General features: G+C 36.2%; 1 protein-coding gene across 1 annotated transcript; it reads right to left on the bottom strand.

Annotated features, from left to right (window-relative positions):
- Positions 1–1,622: 1,622 nt before the first annotated feature.
- Positions 1,623–22,828, bottom strand: LOC134652356 (putative sodium-coupled neutral amino acid transporter 10). The gene is made up of 10 exons (XM_063507528.1): positions 22,665–22,828; positions 22,386–22,503; positions 21,538–21,694; positions 20,930–21,053; positions 20,231–20,349; positions 10,432–10,580; positions 8,535–8,671; positions 7,021–7,257; positions 5,254–5,410; positions 1,623–3,200 (listed from the first exon to the last, which is right to left on the bottom strand). The coding sequence occupies exons 1-10, from the start codon at positions 22,746–22,748 to the stop codon at positions 1,753–1,755; spliced, it is 2,730 nt and encodes a 909-aa protein (XP_063363598.1). The 5' UTR covers positions 22,749–22,828; the 3' UTR covers positions 1,623–1,752.
- Positions 22,829–23,321: the final 493 nt, after the last annotated feature.

Here is a 23,321-nt window from a genome sequence, read left to right as displayed (position 1 = left end):
GTAATAAAATATTATTTCTGGTCAGCCTATTAACTATTAAGTAATTTTTGTTTTATTTATTTACATTTTCCACTAAAGCTTTGGTTTCCTCCGAAAGCGGTGCCGTCTCCATACAAATACTACGACATCCATATTTAGCCGTATTATTTAGTATGGAGACGGCCGCTATATGTCGGCACCGCTATCCTAGGAAAACCGATCTTAAGAAATAAAAGTCGGGTTATTAAGAGTTTCGTTTTATTTCTTTACAACGTTGATGTTTCATTTAACCATTTAACGGACATATTGTATCAGAAATAGCACGAAATTGAACACTGTCACTGTTGGAATAAAGCTCAAAATCCACTCTACCTTATAAATGCTTTATAATAATTCCAAACATAATGACAAGTATAAGCAGGAAATTAATGAAAAAACTATCAGTTACATTATTATTTAATTAATCATCAATATTCAGTCGACGTACTATACAGAACGCAAACACTTATCGTTTTAGTTGTGCGTGTTTAAAACGGTTTTCACACTGGATGCAAATCGCGCGCCGCCCTGGTGTGCGAGCGGGACATCGCATAGCGCTGTCACGCTCATACACCAAAGCGATATGAAGGTGTGATAACCGTGTAACTATCTTTAGTAATCTTTGTAAAAGTTTTCCAAACTCTATTTTCCGAATAATTTAGAAAAAGCGTACGAGATCACGTCGAAAATCTTATTATATAAATACTTAGTATATCTTATTCAAAATAGAGCACAAACATAAAGCAATAACAATAAATTAATATAATAAATGCACGTCTTACGGTTGATTTCGGTAATGTAAATAATTTACGTGATATGATAAGTTTGACGTTTAGATAACTCGGTATCGTCGTTTCTATAATTTTCTATGTTCGACGACTAAACAGAGATATATTATGACTTCATCAGAAAAAAGTAATACCTCTCTTTCGTGGTCTGTATCCTTCGGTATTTGTGTTATTTGCTTGACTGATGATTGAATGATTGATAATATCATTGACGAATTATAGTAATTTGATATATGTTTATCACTGAAAAACTCGAGGATAGACAAATATAAGTGACAAATGCTAAATGACAATCACGAATAGCGAACAAGGAAAGTATACAGGGTGCTTCCTGTAACAGGAGAAATAAATTAAACTGTAGGCTGTACTCCTCAAACTGACCAACATTTGTTCAGCAACTTTTGAAAATTATGAATCCTTTAGACTTCCTCTTTTTCATACAAAATAAATATTGCCTTCAATGTACGCTGACATCAGTGTATTTGACGTTGCTTGTCACGCTTTAAACATAACAAAATTTGCAATACACTGCGTCTTAAAATAAACTTTAAAGTGTAACAAAAATCAAAACATGAGTTATTTTCAAAAGTTGCTGAACAAATGTTGGTCAGTTTGAGGAGTACAGCCTACAGTTTAATTTATTGCTCCTGTTACAGGAAGCACCCTGTATATGACAAAATGTGAGAAAACTAAGAGTAAAGGTAAAATTCCAACTATGACAGCAAACGTCAGCAGCTACGTTCTTTAAGAAACGTGCTGCTGCTTGTGGTCGAAATAGAAATCATACCTTAAAACGACGATACCATTAATTTACATAACTTACTATGACTAAACTTCACACATTGCACACATATATTTATCAGAAAAACTAGTTTAGAATCAAGGACAATTATCTCTTCAAGAGGAACGTTACACGAAATATTTTATATTATACTTGTATCTTTTGTTACCTTCGTTTCTCTTCATCATAACTTTTCAGGGATCTTATCTGATGTACCATATTTAAATCTACAGGCAGTTTTGGTAGCTCATTCAAGTCAACATTTGGTAGTATCTCTGGTGAATCTAAACTCTTACATACTTCTTTATCTTCAGCCCTTAATGTAGCTTTATTCAAACAATCCACTGCTTCCCGTTTCTGTCTTGATTTTTCATTATTTTCTATATCATTATTTGGTTGTTTAGCACCATTTTCTACATCAATATGTTTATCCACAACCTCCGGTTTAACTTCGGCTGATTTAAGTTTGTTTCCATTAATTGCAAGTGGTAAAGGTACGTTCAGAATATTTGCTTGTACGTCCGGTATTTTCTGCATGTCCTCGCCTTGTATGTAAGACTGTGGTTCATCTGGTGAGTGTGAATGTGTCTTTTGATCTACTGGTGCTTCAGGACTTTGTTTAGGGTTAACTTCTACTGCAGAGTTTTGAACTATCGGTGGAACATTATTGACTTCTTGAGGTTTATTATCCGCGATGGCATTATTACTTTTGCCTATATAATTTTGTACTGCAGGTAGGATGTTATTGTTATTCAGATCTACCTTTACTCCACTATTTTCCAAAACTATATCTTGTGATTTGACTGGATTCATATTTTGTACAGGATTTTGAGCAATTTGTTCATTTTGTTTCACACTATGTTGTACTGGCGGTATTTTGACTTCAGGAAGTCGAGCAGGAACGTTATTAAGTAAAGGCAACACTTGTATCGGTTTGTCTTTAATTTCCTTAATAGCTTCTACAGCTACATCAGCTATTTTCTTCACCGCCTCATTGGCAGTATTTTCAGGCTCTATTTTCCCTACAGAAGGTTGTTCTGAAACAGCACTTAAACTCTGTATCGCCACATTTGCAATCTTCTGAATACTTTCCACTGCGATTTTCTTCGCTTCGTTTTTATCTTGCTGTATCTCTTGCTTGGTCTTAATAATACTATCTAGAATTTCTTTCTGCTCTTTGATTAGCTCTTTCTGTTCTTCCCCATGTTGCTTGATGGTCTCGGCTAGCTGCGCTTGTTTGAGAAGATCAATTTTCTGTTGATTGCTCATTTGTTTTATTTCTTCTTTCAATTGCGAATCTATCTTTTGCTCCTGTTTTGTTTCAACGTTTGAACGTTTTTCCTCTGTTATTTTTAAGTTCTTCGGGTGTGTCGCTGAAACTTTATCTGTTTCTTGCTTGACTTGTTTAGGTGTATCTTCTTGCTGTTTCTCTGAAGTAGCAGGCTTCTTCCTGGCTATCTCGGGACGTGGAGGGTCCTTCGGCGCCTCATCAGGTTGTGATTCTGGAGGAACCGGATTGGGCGGCTGTACTTCCGAGTCTGCTACTTTTTCTTTGCTGTGCTTTACATCTTCTTTTGAAACTTTATCGATTTCAATTTTCGGCGCCACGATACCTAAAAAGAATTAACAATTATAGTAAATTTTTTATACATATAAGGCTGATTTTTGTGTATTTTTTTGTTATTTATGCAAGTTACTAATAAAATGGATTGCTTACAAATTGAATAATCGCACCAGCGGCGGTTGCATGGTTGCGTTTTCATCACATGCCGCGTTCTAACGATATAAGCCACAGAGGTTCGCTTCAGTGTTTGCTTTAGTTTTAGATTGTTATTTAAGGGGTCGTCCAGAAATCATGTGATCATATTAGGCCTATTTTGACACCACCTTCCTCCCCACCCCTTGGTGATATTTGGTGAATTTAAACGCACAGCCCCAAAGACCGATACGAGTGGACATCGAGGGGGGAGGCCTTCGCCCAGCAGTGGGACACACTATACTCTATAGGCTTATAATTGACCGAAGCGTAGCGAAGGTCTACGTTTTGACTCGGGCATTTTGCTTTTGTATGTCCGGATGTTCTCCTCTACAGGTTACAATTCTCAACCGATTCTTGTGAAATTTTGTGACCAGATTCTATGAGTAAATAAAATTTTTTTGTCGATTTCTTTTTTGGAAATTTTCAAAAATGGAGGAGTTGTGATACCTCGCGCTTAAACAAATAGTCGTATCGATATCATAAGAGTATTTTCTTTTTGAGACATATTTACATAGTAAATGGCAAAAAATGCAGAAAAATTGTATTGCTGGTTTAGGCGATATTTAGATATTTAGATTGTACTCGAGAATGAGTAGCCGAATTTCGTCAGCTTAGCTAAGAACTATCATGGCGCATTTTGTAAACAATCGCTTTTTTGTTTGCACACAGAAAGTCTGGGTTCGATCCCCAGCAAGACATAACTTTTTGTATTTTTTTTTTTTTCACTTAAACTTCGTATTTTTTTTAAATAAATTAAAATCTTTGTATTGTTGATTGATCAAACCGCTGTGTGCCTGTCATCGTGCACGGTCCCAATAGGCTATGCTCGCGAGGTCTACAGCTCACAGAGCCTAATAAATAAATACAGGGTGGATTTTCTTTTTGGGTCAGTGAGGGCAGCTACCAGATCCCGTGCTGCTACGAGAAAACGGTCTTAGAAGACCTTCCCTCGATTTCAAGTTAATGAAGATTGGCTTTTACAGATTTTGAAAAAAACATACAGGGTGCGAGAAAAAGGTCATTTTTGACAAACTTGTTTTTTGATGCCAATCGATCCCATTCCTATTGAGGATCAAAAGCTTGTATGGAAGGAAAAAAAATTTCCGGCTAGAAAAGCCACAAATCGAGGAAAACTTTTCCAATACAATTTGTATGAAAATGAAAACTTTTATTTTTCAGATGCTATTTTTGTATGCCAATCGATTCCATTCCTATCCAGTATCAATAGTTTCCTAGGGGTCAACTTACGATAATGTACTAAAAAGCCCCAAATTAATAAAAACTTTCTCCATACATTTACTGTGGAGAAAATGTGAAATTTTATTCACAATTTTCTACCTCGCCCATCAGTCCTACAGCAATGTCTTCATACAGTATTATGGTTCTTAAATGTAACAGGACTGATTGGCCAGATAGAAAACTGTGAATTAAATTTCACGTTTTCTCCATAGTAAATGTATGGAAAAAGTTTTCTTTAATTTGTGGCTTTTTAGTACATTACCGTAAGTTGACCCCTAGGAAACTATTGATACTGGATAGGAATGGAATCGATTGGCATACAAAAATAGCATGTGAAAATAAAAGTTTTCATTTTCATACAAATTGTATTGGAAAAGTTTTCCTCGATTTGTGGCTTTTCTAGCCGGAAATTTTTTTTTGCTTCCATACAAGCTTTTGATCCTCAATAGGAATGGGATCGATTGGCATCAAAAAAAAAGTTTGTCAAAAATGACCTTTTTCTCGCACCCTGTATGTTTTTTCCAAAATCTGTAAAAGCCAATCTTCATTAATTTGAAATCGAGGGAAGGTCTTCTAAGACCGTTTTCTCGTAGCAGCACGGGATCTGGTAGCTGCCCTCACTGACCCAAAAAGAAAATCCACCCTGTATATAATAATAATATAGTTACCGCCATGTTCCAACTGCCTGGAGTGGAAGAAGTCCTCGACGATCTTGTCGATGCGCTCCGGCGTGATGGCGCCGCGCGTGTCGGGCGCGCGCTCGGCCGCCTGCAGGTTGGCGCACGTGCCCAGCACCATGATGCCCAACCCCAGCACTAGCACCACCTGGAAACAATACAAACCAACCATAAGGGCCACCCATAGACTAGGAATCCTCTAGACTGAGCATAGTAACACTACCCCCTCTGCCACTTATACGGTAGTTTTACTCCATCTTCGAGTCAATCCCGTGCCGTGATTGGTCCGTGTCTTTGAACGGATTAATCACGGCACGGGATTCGCTCACCTCGTCCCTCGCACCCCCGTATTTTTGGCAGCATCGGTTTCATGAAATAATTGCTCTAAACTCAGTCTGAGGATTCCTAGTCTATGGGGCCACCCCACATCTAGCGTCTTTCGAGCGTGCGTCTACAACTCTATGGCCGCTGCTCGACGCAACGTCGACGCAACTGCGCAGCGACGTCATTGTCCGTAGCGCTGACCAGACGCCGACGCTCGCAAGACGCTAGATGTGGGGTGGCCCCATAGACTAGGAATCCTCTAGACGGAGTTTAGAGCAATTATTTCATGAAACCGATGCTGCCAAAAATACGGGGGTGCGGGGGGACGAGGTGAGCGAATCCCGTGCCGTGATCGGTCCAAAGACACGGACCAATCACGGCACGGGATCGACTCGAAGATGGAGTAACGCTACCGTATGTGTGGCAGAGGGGGTAGCGCGACTATGCTATGTCTAGAGGTTAGATTGTCTGTGGCTGAGGCATACGTTCACCACTAGTTGAACCCTTGGAATATAATCAAACGGAGACGCCATGTCTGTAAATTTCTGTACAAAACAGTCTGCCGATTTTTGCGGGGGAGGGGAACGTCAAATGTATGCGTAACGTAAAAATAGCCATGTCAGATAAACGTCAGTCCATACATTGTGTATGACCGTTGGCCGCCTATTTTCGACAGAGGGGAAAGCCTGTTAATGGCTACTCCGTTTAGTTGTATCCTCCAAGGGCAGGCAGTGCCTTTTTGCCTTTATGAAGTGCACGCCACTGTGCATGCAATATAATAATAAATTCACTATAACTATAACTATACATTTGTTTATTTATTACTGCGTGCGTGTATCAGGCAGCAGTTATTCAAATACAGGCAATCAATCCTGTTTGCAAACATTCTCAGAATGCTGTTGGAGCTGGCCCTCGCTCTGCGCACAAGGGATGTAGCTCGTTTGCGCATGGTGGCACAGAATAACTAATAGTACTACCGTACAGAAAATTCACTCCTTCACAAAAGTCAGGTTTAGGTATAAAATTACACCTATATCGCCGCCTGCAAGCAAAATTGAAACTTATAACCGCGCACGAACCGTGAATCTCCTTTGCGCGCCGCAGTTTTATGACCGAGCTGTGAGTGTCGGCACGGGGTTATCACTTTTTTTATTTTTATTGTTTTTAAGATAAATATGTAGGAATTACAAACGTTGATTATGTAAACATACATTTTTTATCCGAAGATAGCATCTCTGATTCTCGCGGAAGTAAGTTTCGAAGCCGCTGTGTATTTTAAATTTTGCGCGAGCGCCGCGTGACACGAGTATCGTGCGCGCCGAGCGGCAGCCCACTGCCATACGCCTGTCCGATGGGCGCGCCGGCCAAATGTACCTAAACTGCGGAGTGACACCCCCCTGATGGTGGTGTAGAAGCAGTCTACTCGCGCCTTACCTTAGCTAGAACCCTTTCGTTGGTGTTGTTAAAGGTGAGGTTGAGGAAGCAAGCCGCGGGGAACACGACGCAGACCAGCACCCCGATGGTGGAACCGGCCAACCCCAGCACCAGCTCGATGTTGGGGACGAGTAGTGAGATCACCAGCGCGGCGGCCACGATGCCCAAGGTCAGGCAGCGGAATGTTGGCTCCGGGATCGAGTGGTTGATTATGTGGTCGTGCTGAGATGGGTGGACCTGAGAAACGATCTCAATCAGAAAGATCCCTTAGCTCACTAACCTGGGGTTAACGCGTTAAACCGTTAATCCAGTGTCAAATTGTACTGGTAACCATGGTGGCAAACCACTCCAGGTTTAACCGGAATAACCCCGGATTAGTGAATGGTGCGAGTGGCCCTTATAGAATTATAACTTTTTGAAGTGAAAACTTCTTTAGCGGCGCTGGGCACTTTTTGAGGTGGGGAAAAAATGATAAACTCGAGACGGCGTAAGGCGATCACGTGACCGTAAGGTTTAGATGGCCACTCATTTAGATGGCATTTAAATCAATAAAGAAAAACTCAATGGCATTACATGAAAGAGGTTCTAATCTTGTACGGACTGAAATACGAGGATCTCACAACATTCTAATTTTATATCACTCAAATATAATTCAATAAAGCTACTTGATGAAATCGCTAATAAAAGTGAACTCTAGTACTGGTGAATAAAACTCAAAATATCATGACCAAATATATTTAGATGCGAGGTCTGCAAGTGCAAGGTAACTTTACAATTTCTATTCGAATTTTAAACAATTAACGCTACAAATATAAGCTCACTGACCAGCAATTTCGGAACTAAAGTTTTTCAATAGAAAGGAGGATGGATCAATTATACATAGTGCTGCAGACATTTTGGACTAGTCATTGAGTTTTCACTTCTGTCGGCACTCCCGGAGTGCAACCTGTTGTGTTATTTCCAAAAAAGTACGTAGGACATGATTATTTATTTTTCTTAAGTGTGCAAAACGCTATATGTGCACTTTTTCATGCATAGTACGATTTATTGACCACATACGCGTCAATAGAATTTAGACTAGCATTCTGATTAAGGTTTATTGAAAGTTGTTATGGGGCGCAGTGGTTTCTTCTAAATTAAAGATGTTCTATATATCACTTCGTTTATTATATATATTTAATTAAATTAGACACAGGCACTTAGCCTTTAATCAAGTCATGGTGGAAGAAGAAGGTTGCCATAGATTAAAAACTAAACTAAGTTATCTGTCATTGACATGTCATCCAGGGATGTTTGAGTTGCTCTTTTAACAAGGTTCAAATTAGATAAACGTGACTTGTCTTCAAATTAATCATCAAAGCTAGACTAATTGGACTTTTTGTGAAAGGGTTAATAACGGCGAAATGGTGCACTAATTTTCTTTTTTTACAAATCTGCATCTGGTATCACTAAAGAAATAAATATCTACCTAAGAGGAATTTATTTTGGTGTAATTAAACGATTACTTCTCTCACCTTTCTGTAGAGGAAAGAGTACAAGCTGGCGCGGCAGGGGAAGATGATGAGGGGGAAACTGAAGGCGAGCGACATGACGAAGCCCAGCTTGATGACGTCACTCGCCATGGTCGGGCTTAAACTCATCAGGATGTTGCCTGGAACAGAGCAAACTAGAGATGCACCGGATATCCGGTTACTATCCGGTATCCGGCCTATCCGGCAGCTATTTTAGTATCCGGCCGGATACCGGATAGTAAAATTAACACATTTTGGGGTAAAAAATGGAATCTAAAAAACAGTCACGGTCATAATCGAATCAGTATATTCTTTTAAAACAATATTAACTTAATATTTTCTTTAATAAAACAATTTTAATTAAGTTTGATGATCATTAAAAAAACGAGTTATTTGTCTTTAATATTGGAAATCCATCAAAGGCAAATTGTGATACGTAATGACATGATAAAAACTCGTTACGATCCTAGAAATGTGTCCGCGCGAACGTTCACTACGAAACAGGTCGAAAGTGTCGAAACCTGCACGACGCGCAACTGCAAAACTCAAAATATAGATATAGTACCGCTGGCCGAATATCCGGCGGCCGGATACCGGATATTTGGCCAGTGCCCAGGCCGGATATCCGGTATCCGGTATCCGGCCAAACTACTATCCGTTGCATCTCTAGAGCAAACATTACACTGTACTAGCGTTATTCATAAACGGCTGCGAACTAGTGATGTACCGACTATGGTTTTGGCCGACTAGCCGACTATTCGGCGCTCGGATGGCCGATTAGTCGGCCGACTAGTCGGCTAGTCGGCCAAGTTCATAATCGTTACTTCCCGATAAAGATTACATTCGTATGGCAACTGCAGTAGCTTTATCCACGGTCGGATGCACTAGAAAAACATTGTTTTACTCCTTGCGTCGTCGCGCTTTCAATATCAACTGAAAGATGTTCTGTGCTACTGCGACTATACACCCACATAATTACCTATACAACTATTTACACAAGTGATACACTGAACGGAAAACTACATTATAATAAATTAAATGCGTATTGTGTAATATATTTACCTGGCCATATATCGCAATATGGGACAATGGGACCTATTGATAAATTAATTAAAACGTATTGATAATTTAAATAAATATGCATAAAGTAAGCACAGCCGAAAAGGAATGCACATATGGAACAGAATAAAAATACTTATTCAAGATTATATTGTCTGTCAGTGTCTTACGTTAAAAAACGAATCAAAACACAACTGTAAAGGATTCATAGATTCCTTTGAGGGTTAAATTAAAAAAGCGGCCAAGTGCGAGTCGGACTCGCCCATGAAGGGTTCCGTATTTAGGCGATTTAAGACGTATAAAAAAAAACTACTTACTAGATCTCGTTCAAACCAATTTTCGGTGGAAGTTTACATGGTAATGTACATCATATATTTTTTTTAGTTTTATCATTCTCTTATTTTAGAAGTTACAGGGGGGGGACACACATTTTACCACTTTGGAAGTGTCTCTCACGCAAACTATTCAGTTTAGAAAAAAATGATATTAGAAACCTCAATATCATTTTTGAAGACCTATCCATAGATACCCCACACGTATGGGATTGATGAAAAAAAATTTTTTGAGTTTCAGTTCGAAGTATGGGGAACCCCAAAAATTTATTGTTTTTTTTTCTATTTTTGTGTAAAAATCTTAATGCGGTTCACAGAATACATCTACTTACCAAGTTTCAACAGTATAGTTCTTATAGTTTCGGAGAAAAGAGGCTGTGACATACGGACGGACAGACAGACGGACAGACAGACAGACAGACAGACATGACGAATCTATAAGGGTTCCGTTTTTTGCCATTTGGCTACGGAACCCTAAAAAAGCTGGCACTGAGAAACATTTGACTTACCAGAAATGTCGTGTTTATTAAATGCAATGTAGCCAAAAAGGCCGAGCGTGAAGTACACGGCCGTGCAGATATTAATGGCGTTCTTGGTCACCACGTTCATCTTCTCTAAGGACAGCGTCGGCATGGACTCGAAGATCTCGAACAATTGCCTGGAAACAAGGTTCATATTCAGGCCAATTTTGGATTTCACGGACCTATAAATTCCGGTCTTTTGATAGGCTTGCGTGGGGATATAGATCCAACACGTAGAGGCCCTTTGGAGAGCTTTAATGTCACGTAGAATGCCTGCTGGAACCCGTTCATAGGCGCAACAATAACACCCATGAACCGGTCGCAACGGGCATTGGAATGGGACTAGGTATTGTAGAAAAAGTGAAGAGTATATTATCTTTTTTTTTTCTTTTTTTTTTCTTCTTAAAGAAAAAGACACAGTATTTTACACAACAGGATAAAACAAAGGCTTTCATTAAAAGATCGTCAATTTAACATTAAAAACAGAAAGAAAAAAAAAATATAAGAATATAAAATTTACAAATAAAACAATGTCATAATAAAAAGAAATGTTAATGTATACATAGCTAGGGCCAACCTAGGTATTGTCGAATGTCAAGAACAAAAAAAACAAAAATATTACAAAAATATGTAAATATATCGGTCTATAGATTGAAGTTTGGGTGGACATTTGTATGACAACTGGGCTATTGTAAAGAAGTCCGGACACCTGCCATAACACGGCCACGTTATCGAGGTATTAGGTATTATGTTGTCAATATTTTTTGACGGTAAATTTAGCTGGTAAAGAACTCATTCTGGGTAAAATAAGTACGAAATCCCGATTTGGGACATAATGAAATGTAATTTTACGTTTTCGTAATTCAGATATTACGCTCGGTTATTCGTCGACCGCCATTTTGGTAACATAGCCTCGTGATTAATTTCTTTGTTTTTGCTTATTAATATTGTTTAAAGTGTAATATTGATAGCGTATTATGCAGTAAACTAATGTGGAAGTGTGCAGATAATGAAAAAATAATCATGAAACGCGTATAACCACGGCGTCAACGACGGGTAGCCCACGCGGGTTCTTGTAAAGTCCAGCTATCGCCTTACAAGAACTGAGAACCCAACTACTTACCGAACAACGTCGTGCTCTAGAGCATTTATTTTGGTATTTCTACCTCTAACCGTGGCTGGCTAGAGCCCTAGAGGCCATAATTTTATACTTTTATACCGTACACTGGCTGAATTTTATTACAAATAATATTAATTCGATCCCACGTGGGATCCACTTTGACGTTGGCGAAATCATCGACAGTATCGATGGAGCCATATTACCCAAAGATTGATTGATATTACGCTCAAATGACGCTTATTGTATAAAAATGTATAGAACTCCATACTAACGTCTGACAGAAAAGCGCCATAGAGAAAATGTATAGAACTCCATACTAACGTCTGACAGAAAAGCGCCATAGAGAAAATGTATAGAACTCCATACTAACGTCTGTAAAAATAACAACACCTTGAAGATATTTATCCATTTATTTTCTTGTCTTCTTCCAATTCACAATAATCTCTTCTCTTGACAACCGCCTGCTAGCACGACTCAACAACCAAAGAGAGCTGTCCGCCAAGTGTCTTTCTTTTTATACCCAACCAATAACAGTCTTCAATTTCAAACTACCCTTAACTTTAAAAACGAATTAAATAGGTATGCTAAATACCAAAAACCCTACACTCGTCCATCCTGACTCCGTGTATGTCCTCATACACGTGCCAGGTGGAAACCCTACACTTGGCCGACAGACTACGTATACTACTTAACAGTGGATACACTAATCGCATAGGATACGAAACAGTTTCAATCAGGCATCAGCAAGTCAAAATCTCAAAAACATCATCTAAATAACCTTTCGTATGCCTGCCACACAATTTGGACTAGAATTTACAGTTTCAAGGTTATTAATTCAGTGGTAAATTTTGACTAAAGCATACGAAGGGTTAAAATTGTTACTCTTCTGCCGGAGACATCCACTCGACATCGACCAGAGGCCGACACCAATGTTATCAGAATGGACGATCATCGAGCGGTGAGAAGGGTCCTGGCTCTGGAGGTCAGCGCACGCGCGCGGGAGCGCGGAGCGGCGGTCGCCGTGCTCTAGACGCACCGGACTCTGGCGGCGCGAGGCGGACTCCTGCTGGAGACGGCTCGCACCGGACTCTGGCGCGAGGCGGGCTCCTGCTGGAGACGGCTCGCATCGGACTCAGGCGGCGCGAGGCGGGGGACGCCGGTAGAGGTGCGGCGCTCAACTTGCTAAAAAATATCCAACATTGGGTTAATAATCACAGTACACTACACCTTGACTAGTAATTCAGGGTAACAGATCATTAATTGCCATTTATTATTCGATTTTCATGAGTAATGATCATCTCTATCTGCAGGTAGATAGTACACGAACCAATTCAATTCTCGTGACTGAAGCACTATCAATCTTCCTGCCATATATAATATGAACCAGTTCAAATCTTTTCTAAAATGGTAGTACTTAGCTGTGTCAGCACACGAATCAAATCAAATTCTCGTGGCTTCAACATCATTTTCCATTATCATGTCAAGAAATCTTCAATTATAAACCTCACTCTTGAGACACGAATATTTCCCGAGAACCTTTCAGTAACTTTAACCCTGACTATAATTTATAAAATATTACTATGATGAATAACAGCGATAATTAAGTAATTATTGTGTACAACTTGACCTATTATGTTCCCATTATCAATGCATTAATTCAATCTGGTACTAAAAACCTATACCTAATAGCTCCCCTCCCAATGTTTTCAGAGAAGGTCGTATATTCTAGCTTGTTAGGATTTATCCAAGCTGACAAAGTACTTAGTCCATCAATTGCAAGACGCGTTGGGATTTTCAGACTATTAGATTTTTTTATAATATGCATATTGTTTTATGAAAGACTTGAACAGTATATTAATTCACTAAACGTCTTTACAGCATACCAAATCCCGCAGTTCGGGAATAAACATAGCACCTAAATAGGCGTGTTTCCGCAGAAAAAGGACCAGTAATATTTTCTCTACACGTTGAATTAAATAAATTATACGTTTCAAATGTTACATGGCAGACATAAACGATAGAACTGCAAAAACCTGATGTTTTACCTATCCGTACCTTCCAACTTGTTCTAGAATACAATCAAGAATGTATACCATGGAATCGCATATTTTGTAACTGAAATATGGTATCATTTAACTACTGGGGTGATTACGACGACGTTGTAATTACGTTTAGGTTGTAAGAAAACTGCCCACGCAACATGTATCACCAATATCCACTCCGAGATTTCTTCAAGGAAATACTTGCGTTAATTGAGATCTACATACTGGAGCTTCGCCTTTTCAAGTTCGGCAATAAGTGAGCTTCGCCTTTTTGTAAACATAAAATATTAAGAAAAAATCTTTTAATTACGATTTGCGCACTAGTATAAATATAATTATCAAATTTCAAGTTCGGCAATAAGTAAAAGTATAAAAGTGAATTCTTTACCGCAATACGTGTCTTTAATAACCTCCCAGTTGAAATTAATATCTCTTATTATTAAATTATCTCTTTTAAAAACTGCCTCAATGGTAATCTACTATTATTTGACGATCTAGTAATGAGATAATGTTTATTATTGTACATCTATTGTTATCAAGTCTTAATTTAAACATAATATTTAATTATCGCTTATATTAAAATCATCATATTAAAATCATTTCAATGTAATGCTGCAACATTAACTGCAGTAACCTATGAATTAAAAATATGATTCAATAATTCTACAATTCAATAATTCAACGATTCTACAATTCAATAATTCAACGATTCTACAATTCAATAATTCAACGATTCTACAATTCAATAATTCAACGATTCTACAATTCAATAATTCAACGATTCTACAATTCAATAATTCAACGATTCTACAATTCAATAATTCAACGATTCTACAATTCAATAATTCAACGATTCTACAATTCAATAATTCAACGATTCTACAATTCAATAATTCAACGACTCTACAATTCAATAATTCAACGACTCTACAATTCAATAATTCAACGACTCTACAATTCAATAATTCAACGACTCTACAATTCAATAATTCAACGACTCTACAATTCAATAATTCAACGACTCTACAATTCAATAATTCAACGACTCTACAATTCAATAATTCAACGACTCTACAATTCAATAATTCAACGACTCTACAATTCAATAATTCAACGACTCTACAATTCAATAATTCAACGACTCTACAATTCAATAATTCAACGACTCTACAATTCAATAATTCAACGACTCTACAATTCAATAATTCAACGACTCTACAATTCAATAATTCAACGACTCTACAATTCAATAATTCAACGACTCTACAATTCAATAATTCAACGACTCTACAATTCAATCAACCAACGATTCTACAATTCAATCAACCAACGATTCTACAATTCAATCAACCAACGACTCGATCATTCAATAAACCAAACGACTCGATCATTCAATAAACCAAACGACTCGATCATTCAATAAACCAAACGACTCGATCATTCAATAAACCAAACGACTCGATCATTCAATAAACCAAACGACTCGATCATTCAATAAACCAAACGACTCTATAGTTCAATAAAAACGACTCTATAATTCAATAAACCAAACGACTCTATAATTCAATAAACCAAACGACTCTATAATTCAATAAACCAAACGACTCTATAATTCAATAAACCAAACGACTCTATAATTCAATAAACCAAACGACTCTATAATTCAATAAACCAAACGACTCTATAATTCAATAAACCAAACGACTCTATAATTCAATAAACCAAACGACTATAATTCAATAAACCAAACGACTCTATAATTCAACAAACCAAACGACTCTATAATTCAATAAACCAAACGACTCTATAATTCAATAAACCAAACGACTCTATAATTCAATAAACCAAACGACTCTATAATTCAATAAACCAAACGACTCTATAATTCAATAAACCAAACGACTCTATAATTCAATAAACCAAACGACTCTATAATTCAATAAACCAAACGACTCTATAATTCAATAAACCAAACGACTCTATAATTCAATAAACCAAACGACTCTATAATTCAATAAACCAAACGACTCTATAATTCAATAAACCAAACGACTCTATAATTCAATAAACCAAACGACTCTATAATTCAATAAACCAAACGACTCTATAATTCAATAAACCAAACGACTCTATAATTCAATAAACCAAACGACTCTATAATTCAATAAACCAAACGACTCTATAATTCAATAAACCAAACGACTCTATAATTCAATAAACCAAACGACTATAATTCAATAAACCAAACGACTCTATAATTCAACAAACCAAACGACTCTATAATTCAACAAACCAAACGACTCTATAATTCAATAAACCAAACGACTCTATAATTCAATAAACCAAACGACTCTATAATTCAATAAACCAAACGACTCTATAATTCAATAAACCAAACGACTCTATAATTCAATAAACCAAACGACTCTATAATTCAATAAACCAAACGACTCTATAATTCAATAAACCAAACGACTCTATAATTCAATAAACCAAACGACTCTATAATTCAATAAACCAAACGACTCTATAATTCAATAAACCAAACGACTCTATAATTCAATAAACCAAACGACTCTATAATTCAATAAACCAAACGACTCTATAATTCAATAAACCAAACGACTCTATAATTCAATAAACCAAACGACTCTATAATTCAATAAACCAAACGACTCTATAATTCAATAAACCAAAAATTCAATAAAGCAAATGACTCTATAATTCAATAAAGCAAATGGCTCTATAATTCAATAAAGCAAATGACTCTATAATTCAATAAAGCAAATGACTCTATAATTCAATAAAGCAAATGACTCTATAATTCAATAAAGCAAATGGCTCTATAATTCAATAAACCAAATGACTATAATTCAATAAACCAAATGACTCTATAATTCAATAAACCAAATGACTCTATAATTCAATAAACCAAATGACTCTATAATTCAATAAACCAAACGACTCGATCATTCAATAAACCAAACGACTCGATCATTCAATAAACCAAACGACTCGATCATTCAATAAACCAAACGACTCGATCATTCAATAAACCAAACGACTCGATCATTCAATAAACCAAACGACTCGATCATTCAATAAACCAAACGACTCTATAGTTCAATAAAAACGACTCTATAATTCAATAAACCAAACGACTCTATAATTCAATAAACCAAACGACTCTATAATTCAATAAACCAAACGACTCTATAATTCAATAAACCAAACGACTCTATAATTCAATAAACCAAACGACTCTATAATTCAATAAACCAAACGACTCTATAATTCAATAAACCAAACGACTCTATAATTCAATAAACCAAACGACTATAATTCAATAAACCAAACGACTCTATAATTCAACAAACCAAACGACTCTATAATTCAATAAACCAAACGACTCTATAATTCAATAAACCAAACGACTCTATAATTCAATAAACCAAACGACTCTATAATTCAATAAACCAAACGACTCTATAATTCAATAAACCAAACGACTCTATAATTCAATAAACCAAACGACTCTATAATTCAATAAACCAAACGACTCTATAATTCAATAAACCAAACGACTCTATAATTCAATAAACCAAACGACTCTATAATTCAATAAACCAAACGACTCTATAATTCAATAAACCAAACGACTCTATAATTCAATAAACCAAACGACTCTATAATTCAATAAACCAAACGACTCTATAATTCAATAAACCAAACGACTCTATAATTCAATAAACCAAACGACTCTATAATTCAATAAACCAAAAATTCAATAAAGCAAATGACTCTATAATTCAATAAAGCAAATGGCTCTATAATTCAATAAAGCAAATGACTCTATAATTCAATAAAGCAAATGACTCTATAATTCAATAAACCAAATGACTCTATAATTCAATAAACCAAATGACTCTATTATTCAATAAACCAAATGACTCTATAATTCAATAAACCAAATGACTCTATAATTCAATAAACCAAATGACTCTATAATTCAATAAACCAAATGACTCTATAATTCAATAAACCAAATGACTATAATTCAATAAACCAAATGACTCTATAATTCAATAAACCAAATGACTCTATAATTCAATAAACCAAATGACTCTATAATTCAATAAACCAAATGACTCTATAATTCAATAAACCAAATGACTCTATAATTCAATAAACCAAATGACTCTATAATTCAATAAACCAAATGACTCTATAATTCAATAAATCAAATGACTCTATAATTCAATAAATCAAATGACTCTATAATTCAATAAACCAAATGACTCTATAATTCAATAAACCAAATGACTATCAATACTAGATACTCGATGCTCGATACTCGATACTCGATACTCGATACTCGATACTCGATACTCGATACTCGATACTCGATACTCGATACTCGATACTCGATACTCGATACTCGATACTCGATACTCGACCAATAAATAAACAAAGCAACAAATCAATCAATTCAAATTTAGTTATTTTAATTGTAGTTAGTTTTATATTCCTGTCTATGTCTTTTATTAATTTTTATTAATAAAAACGTATGTTATGTTATCAATTCACAGAAAATGTGCCGTTAATGAGCTAATTATTGTCCAATTTTGTTTATAATCAGATGGCATTATAAATGTGGAGCTTCCTTGCAATTCAAATAGAAATCACAAAAGTTGGTCAAAGGCCTGACCGGCTGAGAACCACTCATAGATCGTATCTATTATTTCGTAAGATAAGATATATACGCGTTATTACGAGTATATCGCATTGACATATTTAGGCAAAAATTTCTCATAATTGGTACACAAGTAATAGTTTCTATCGGTTCATCAAATTTATTTTTCTCAACTTATCCTCTGGCAATATATTCATCTTATACTTATGTTATATGTGCTAGATGTCGATGAACGAGATGAAGTCAAGCAATTCACGGTATCTAACACACATTACCATATCAAATCATTCATAATATAATAGTAAAAGTAGGTGTACATGACCTGATGTCCAGTGGCGCGTGCCTCTCGCTAAGGCTGTCGAAGCGGGGTTACTCCTGACTTTCACAACAGGACTCTGCTTCGGTCTGGATTCCTTTTTCACTGCCGCTGTTATTCCAGCTACATTCCCTTTCGCGAAGACCGAGGCTTCTGGTGTTCGCAAGCGCCGTTGATCATCATGAGTCATCGTCAGCCATATTCTCCAACAACTCGGCATGAAACGTAAAAGTATCCGGTGTTACATATACCTATATACTATATCATAATACCTTATAAACTATAAAGGAATTATATGACAAAATAATGTTTAATGGTAGTTCAAATTATAAATCTCAAAAACTATGCGTCGTAGCAAAAAAAATGACTGAAAATTCAATGCCCCGTTTGCATAGTAAGCCATCTACTTATATTCCACAAATTTTAACATTAAGGATCAAAATCAAAACTCAAAATCTTCAATTAAATTGCGAGACCTGGTTATAAATCATAAATATCAATTTATCTCTGAAACTATGCGCCGTAGTGAAGAAATAATGAAAATTAAGGCACCCTTGAATACTCCAACCAACACATATCAAGACCCACGTGTTGACATATTCTGCCTAATTCCCACATGTGTGTGGGTAAGTAAGTAGCAAAGAAGTTAACAACTACAGTCACGATCTATTTATTAAGAAGAACACGTGTACTTGATTTTGTTAACTGAACATTATTATGCCTAGCTGTCGGTGGCATGGTGGTTAAATACTTTGAATTCTCGACCAACTGACGCATATATTCTTATGATTACACATTGATATTATGTCCATTTAATTACATTTATGGGTTAAACTAACCTAAGTTTATGATGCAGGTACTCATTTAAATTAAATAAAAATGTTACCAGTACCATATTTCTTACGTAATCCATTAGAATTTCGTATAGTTAATTAATTATCTCCAAGCTCAGAATAAGGGTCATGTTATCAGTTATCTCACTAAATCAATAAGTAATAGCAGTAGGCGTGTACTTACGTTCTGCACACTTCTGAAGTGTAAAAATAACAACACCTTGAAGATATTTATCCATTTATTTTCTTGTCTTCTTCCAATTCACAATAATCTCTTCTCTTGACAACCGCCTGCTAGCACGACTCAACAACCAAAGAGAGCTGTCCGCCAAGTGTCTTTCTTTTTATACCCAACCAATAACAGTCTTCAATTTCAAACTACCCTTAACTTTAAAAACTTATTAAGTAGGTATGCTAGGTCTTATTTCAAACTACCCGTAACTTTAAAAACGAATTAAATAGGTATGCTAAATACCAAAAACCCTACACGTCTGACAGAAAAGCGCCATAGAGAAAATGTATAGAACTCCATACTAACGTCTGACAGAAAAGCGCCATAGAGAAAATGTATAGAACTCCATACTAACGTCTGACAGAAAAGCGCCATAGAGAAAATGTATAGAACTCCATACTAACGTCTGACAGAAAAGCGCCATAGAGAAAATGTATAGAACTCCATACTAACGTCTGACAGAAAAGCGCCATAGAGAAAATGTATAGAACTCCATACTAACGTCTGACAGAAAAGCGCCATAGAGAAAATGTATAGAACTCCATACTAACGTCTGACAGAAAAGCGCCATAGAGAAAATGGGCACGCACTGCAACACGCCCTGCGGCCTCCACTGCTCCACGGAGCCCCACTCTGCCGTCAGGAGCTGCGACGTCGCTTCTGATATCACCTGAAATATAATCAACTTTTAAATATTACAAAAAGATATTTTTCGGGGCTAAGGCAAATATGTTGATCATACGGCAATTCCGATTTTACTTACTTGAAACTATCCTAAAAATAATACAAAATAAAGCATAATAATTACTCTCAACAAAAGCGGGCTTTGGGTAATGGCCGCAAATATGGGTTACATGTTTTTTAGTTTTTGCTTTATTTTCACTGCATGAAGACGAAAACCCTCAATTATAATATAATCGTGATATAAATATAATCATCCAAAACGCGGCCGGCGTTTACGCTTATGTTTAACATGTATTTAACATGACATTTATCCTTACTTACATAGATTATTATTATATTTCCTTCCTTCTTATTTTTCCTTAATTACTATAAAAAAATTGTTCCCGATTCGTTGTATTTCAATCACATGAAACATTACAAGCAATCAGATCTACTAACTACTGATAGCTTTTTATTTTATATTAAGCTATTTTGTTTTTAAATGGGTAATATTCCTGATTTAATTTACCATAAGAATCATATGTATTATTACAATGTGTAGTCCATGTGTATAACTTTGTTCTCACCTTTATAACCAAGCAGAAGTAGAAGCCGATGGTGGCTGCGCTAACATTACTCAAGCTGTCCACATTCCTTAGAAGACCGAGGGGCAGCACACATACCAGCGACACTATCACCATTATGGAGGTTCTGCAAACATGTATTTATAAAATTACAAAAAAATTGCTGAAAATCATGTATTGTTCAGTCTGTAATAGAATTAGTTTACATGACTAAGTAAATAACTCTTATCAGGGGCCGATTGCATAACAACTTGTAACTAATAATATTAGCGGAAGTCTCTTTCTAATCAAAGGAATGGTAAAGAGACTTCCGCTATGCTAACTAAAAAAAAAGGAAAAATATTGTGAAATAAATATTAAACAAGCAACAGTCTTGTGAAATGTTCCAAATACATAGATGACAAGTTCTCAATGTTATTTTTTATCAAATCACTTTAACTTTGTTTTTACAGATCTTTTATTTTAAAGGGATGCTTTAAGTAAATACTGTGACTGTGAACACAGTGATTGTGAACTTTAATTCAAAATGATAGAGTTCAATTTGCATAATTTCTGACACTTACTTTTATGGCTTTTAACTTGTTAGTCTGCACCATACTTAAAAACCTCACCTGAGTATATCACTCTGATTGATATTAAACATTTTAGCAATAATCTGCGGTCCCAGGTCTCCAACAACCACAAAGTAAGCTATGCAGGTGCCAATGAGGAAGCCGATAATGCCCAGCTCCACTGCCATCTTGCCCGCTGGCCCAAACACATGGAATGCTGGAAGATATGTAATAGATGTATATAGATGGAATTCCTTGCCGGCGTCTAAATTTTCGAGCTCATATAACCCGGCAACCTTCAAATCAAGGGTGAACAGGCACCTTCTGGGCAGACTCGCTCCATCGGAGGCCACGTCTTAGCCCCGGCTAGTCTGTGGCCATGAGTAAGCCCATTTTTAATTGAAAAAAAAAAAAAAAAAAACTTGGTGTAATAACCAGTCGTATACATTTTATTGCTGCATATTATGTATCAGTGAGGTTAAAGGTAATTAATTGTACAACTGTCTGAAAATTAAGAAAACTGAGAAGATTCGAGTTTTATAGAGGCACCTCCACTGGTCTGAGTATGAATGTAATAAGCTGCCAATATCCGAGTTTCTGGTCAACAAAGAGTTAAAAAAGTTAATAGACAAGGATATAATAGAAGTAACCCTGAAGACACACTAGTGTTGGACAAATCTCGGGAAATCTAGATGGCTGGTGACCTTAGCAAATATTTGATGGGGTCAGATGTAACATTTTTTTTTATTTAACCATCAATTTTAAAGGAGGAAGGTACACTTTTTTTTTAAAACACTGGTTCAATATGCCTCTTAGCTTCCAGGTCAGAATTAGAATCAAAATAAAGTATTACTCATCTATAATTCATGGAGTGTTATACATTTATACATAGGAAATTGGTGACTTACCCAGAAATTCGAAGTTTCTCCTTCGAGCCAGAAGTGCAGACTTGAGCAGAAAGTGGCAGCAGAGTCTGGACACGAGCCCCATCGACAGTAATATTAGTGTAGCCAGTAAAACTCCACACTGGAAACATTTTGACTTAAGTACTCAAGTTTTCATAGAAAACACATCGCCTAATCATAAAAGAACTAGTTGATAGCAAAAACTATCAATAGATCTAATTGCTAGTTACGTTTTATGCGATAGGCCGCGTATTTTATAGTAACTAAGAAAATTGTTCTTACTTTTTGAAAACAAAACGGCATCGCCAGGATCCCGACACCTATAATACTGTTGGCCAACGTGATCGACTGCCCTGTCGTACCCATGGTAGTAGTCTTATTTTTTTATTTATTTAGAATTAAATAAAACGCCTACAAAACGAAAATATACGATACGACCACCACATCACAATAATGTTTTGACAGTTATAATGACACTTGACGATTTTTTTTTGACATTTGTAAAAAAAACAAAAAACAAACAAATGTTAACCAGAACATAAAATACTCCCTATGGTCCCAAAATCATGCGGGACCCAAAAATAAAAAACAAAAACTATAGTTAGTCAAACCAATTTGTCAGTAAATAGGAACAAAAAAAAACTATTCTCATCCTTTTCTTTTGGGTGCTAGTACTAGTGTAAGAAAAAGATAGTATGATTATCTCTGTCTATGTTTGAAATAAGACAGTACTTTGACACACTATATTTAGTTCTAAACTTGGTCAAGCAGATCAGTAGAAAAAGGCGGCAAATTTGAAAAATGTAGGCGCGAAGGGATATCGTCCCATAGAAAATTTGAATTTCGCGCCTTTTTTTTACTGACAAGATTTGCTTGACCAGCTATAGTAATTAATATATTGTAATTGTATCTTTTTAAAACATTTTTATCAACCTAAAA

The sequence above is a fragment of the Cydia amplana genome, chromosome 11 (assembly GCF_948474715.1).
Source record: "Cydia amplana chromosome 11, ilCydAmpl1.1, whole genome shotgun sequence".
NCBI classification, from domain to species: domain Eukaryota; kingdom Metazoa; phylum Arthropoda; class Insecta; order Lepidoptera; family Tortricidae; genus Cydia; species Cydia amplana.
Note: the sequence above shows the minus strand (reverse complement) of the source record. Positions and strands in the feature narration are given on the sequence as shown.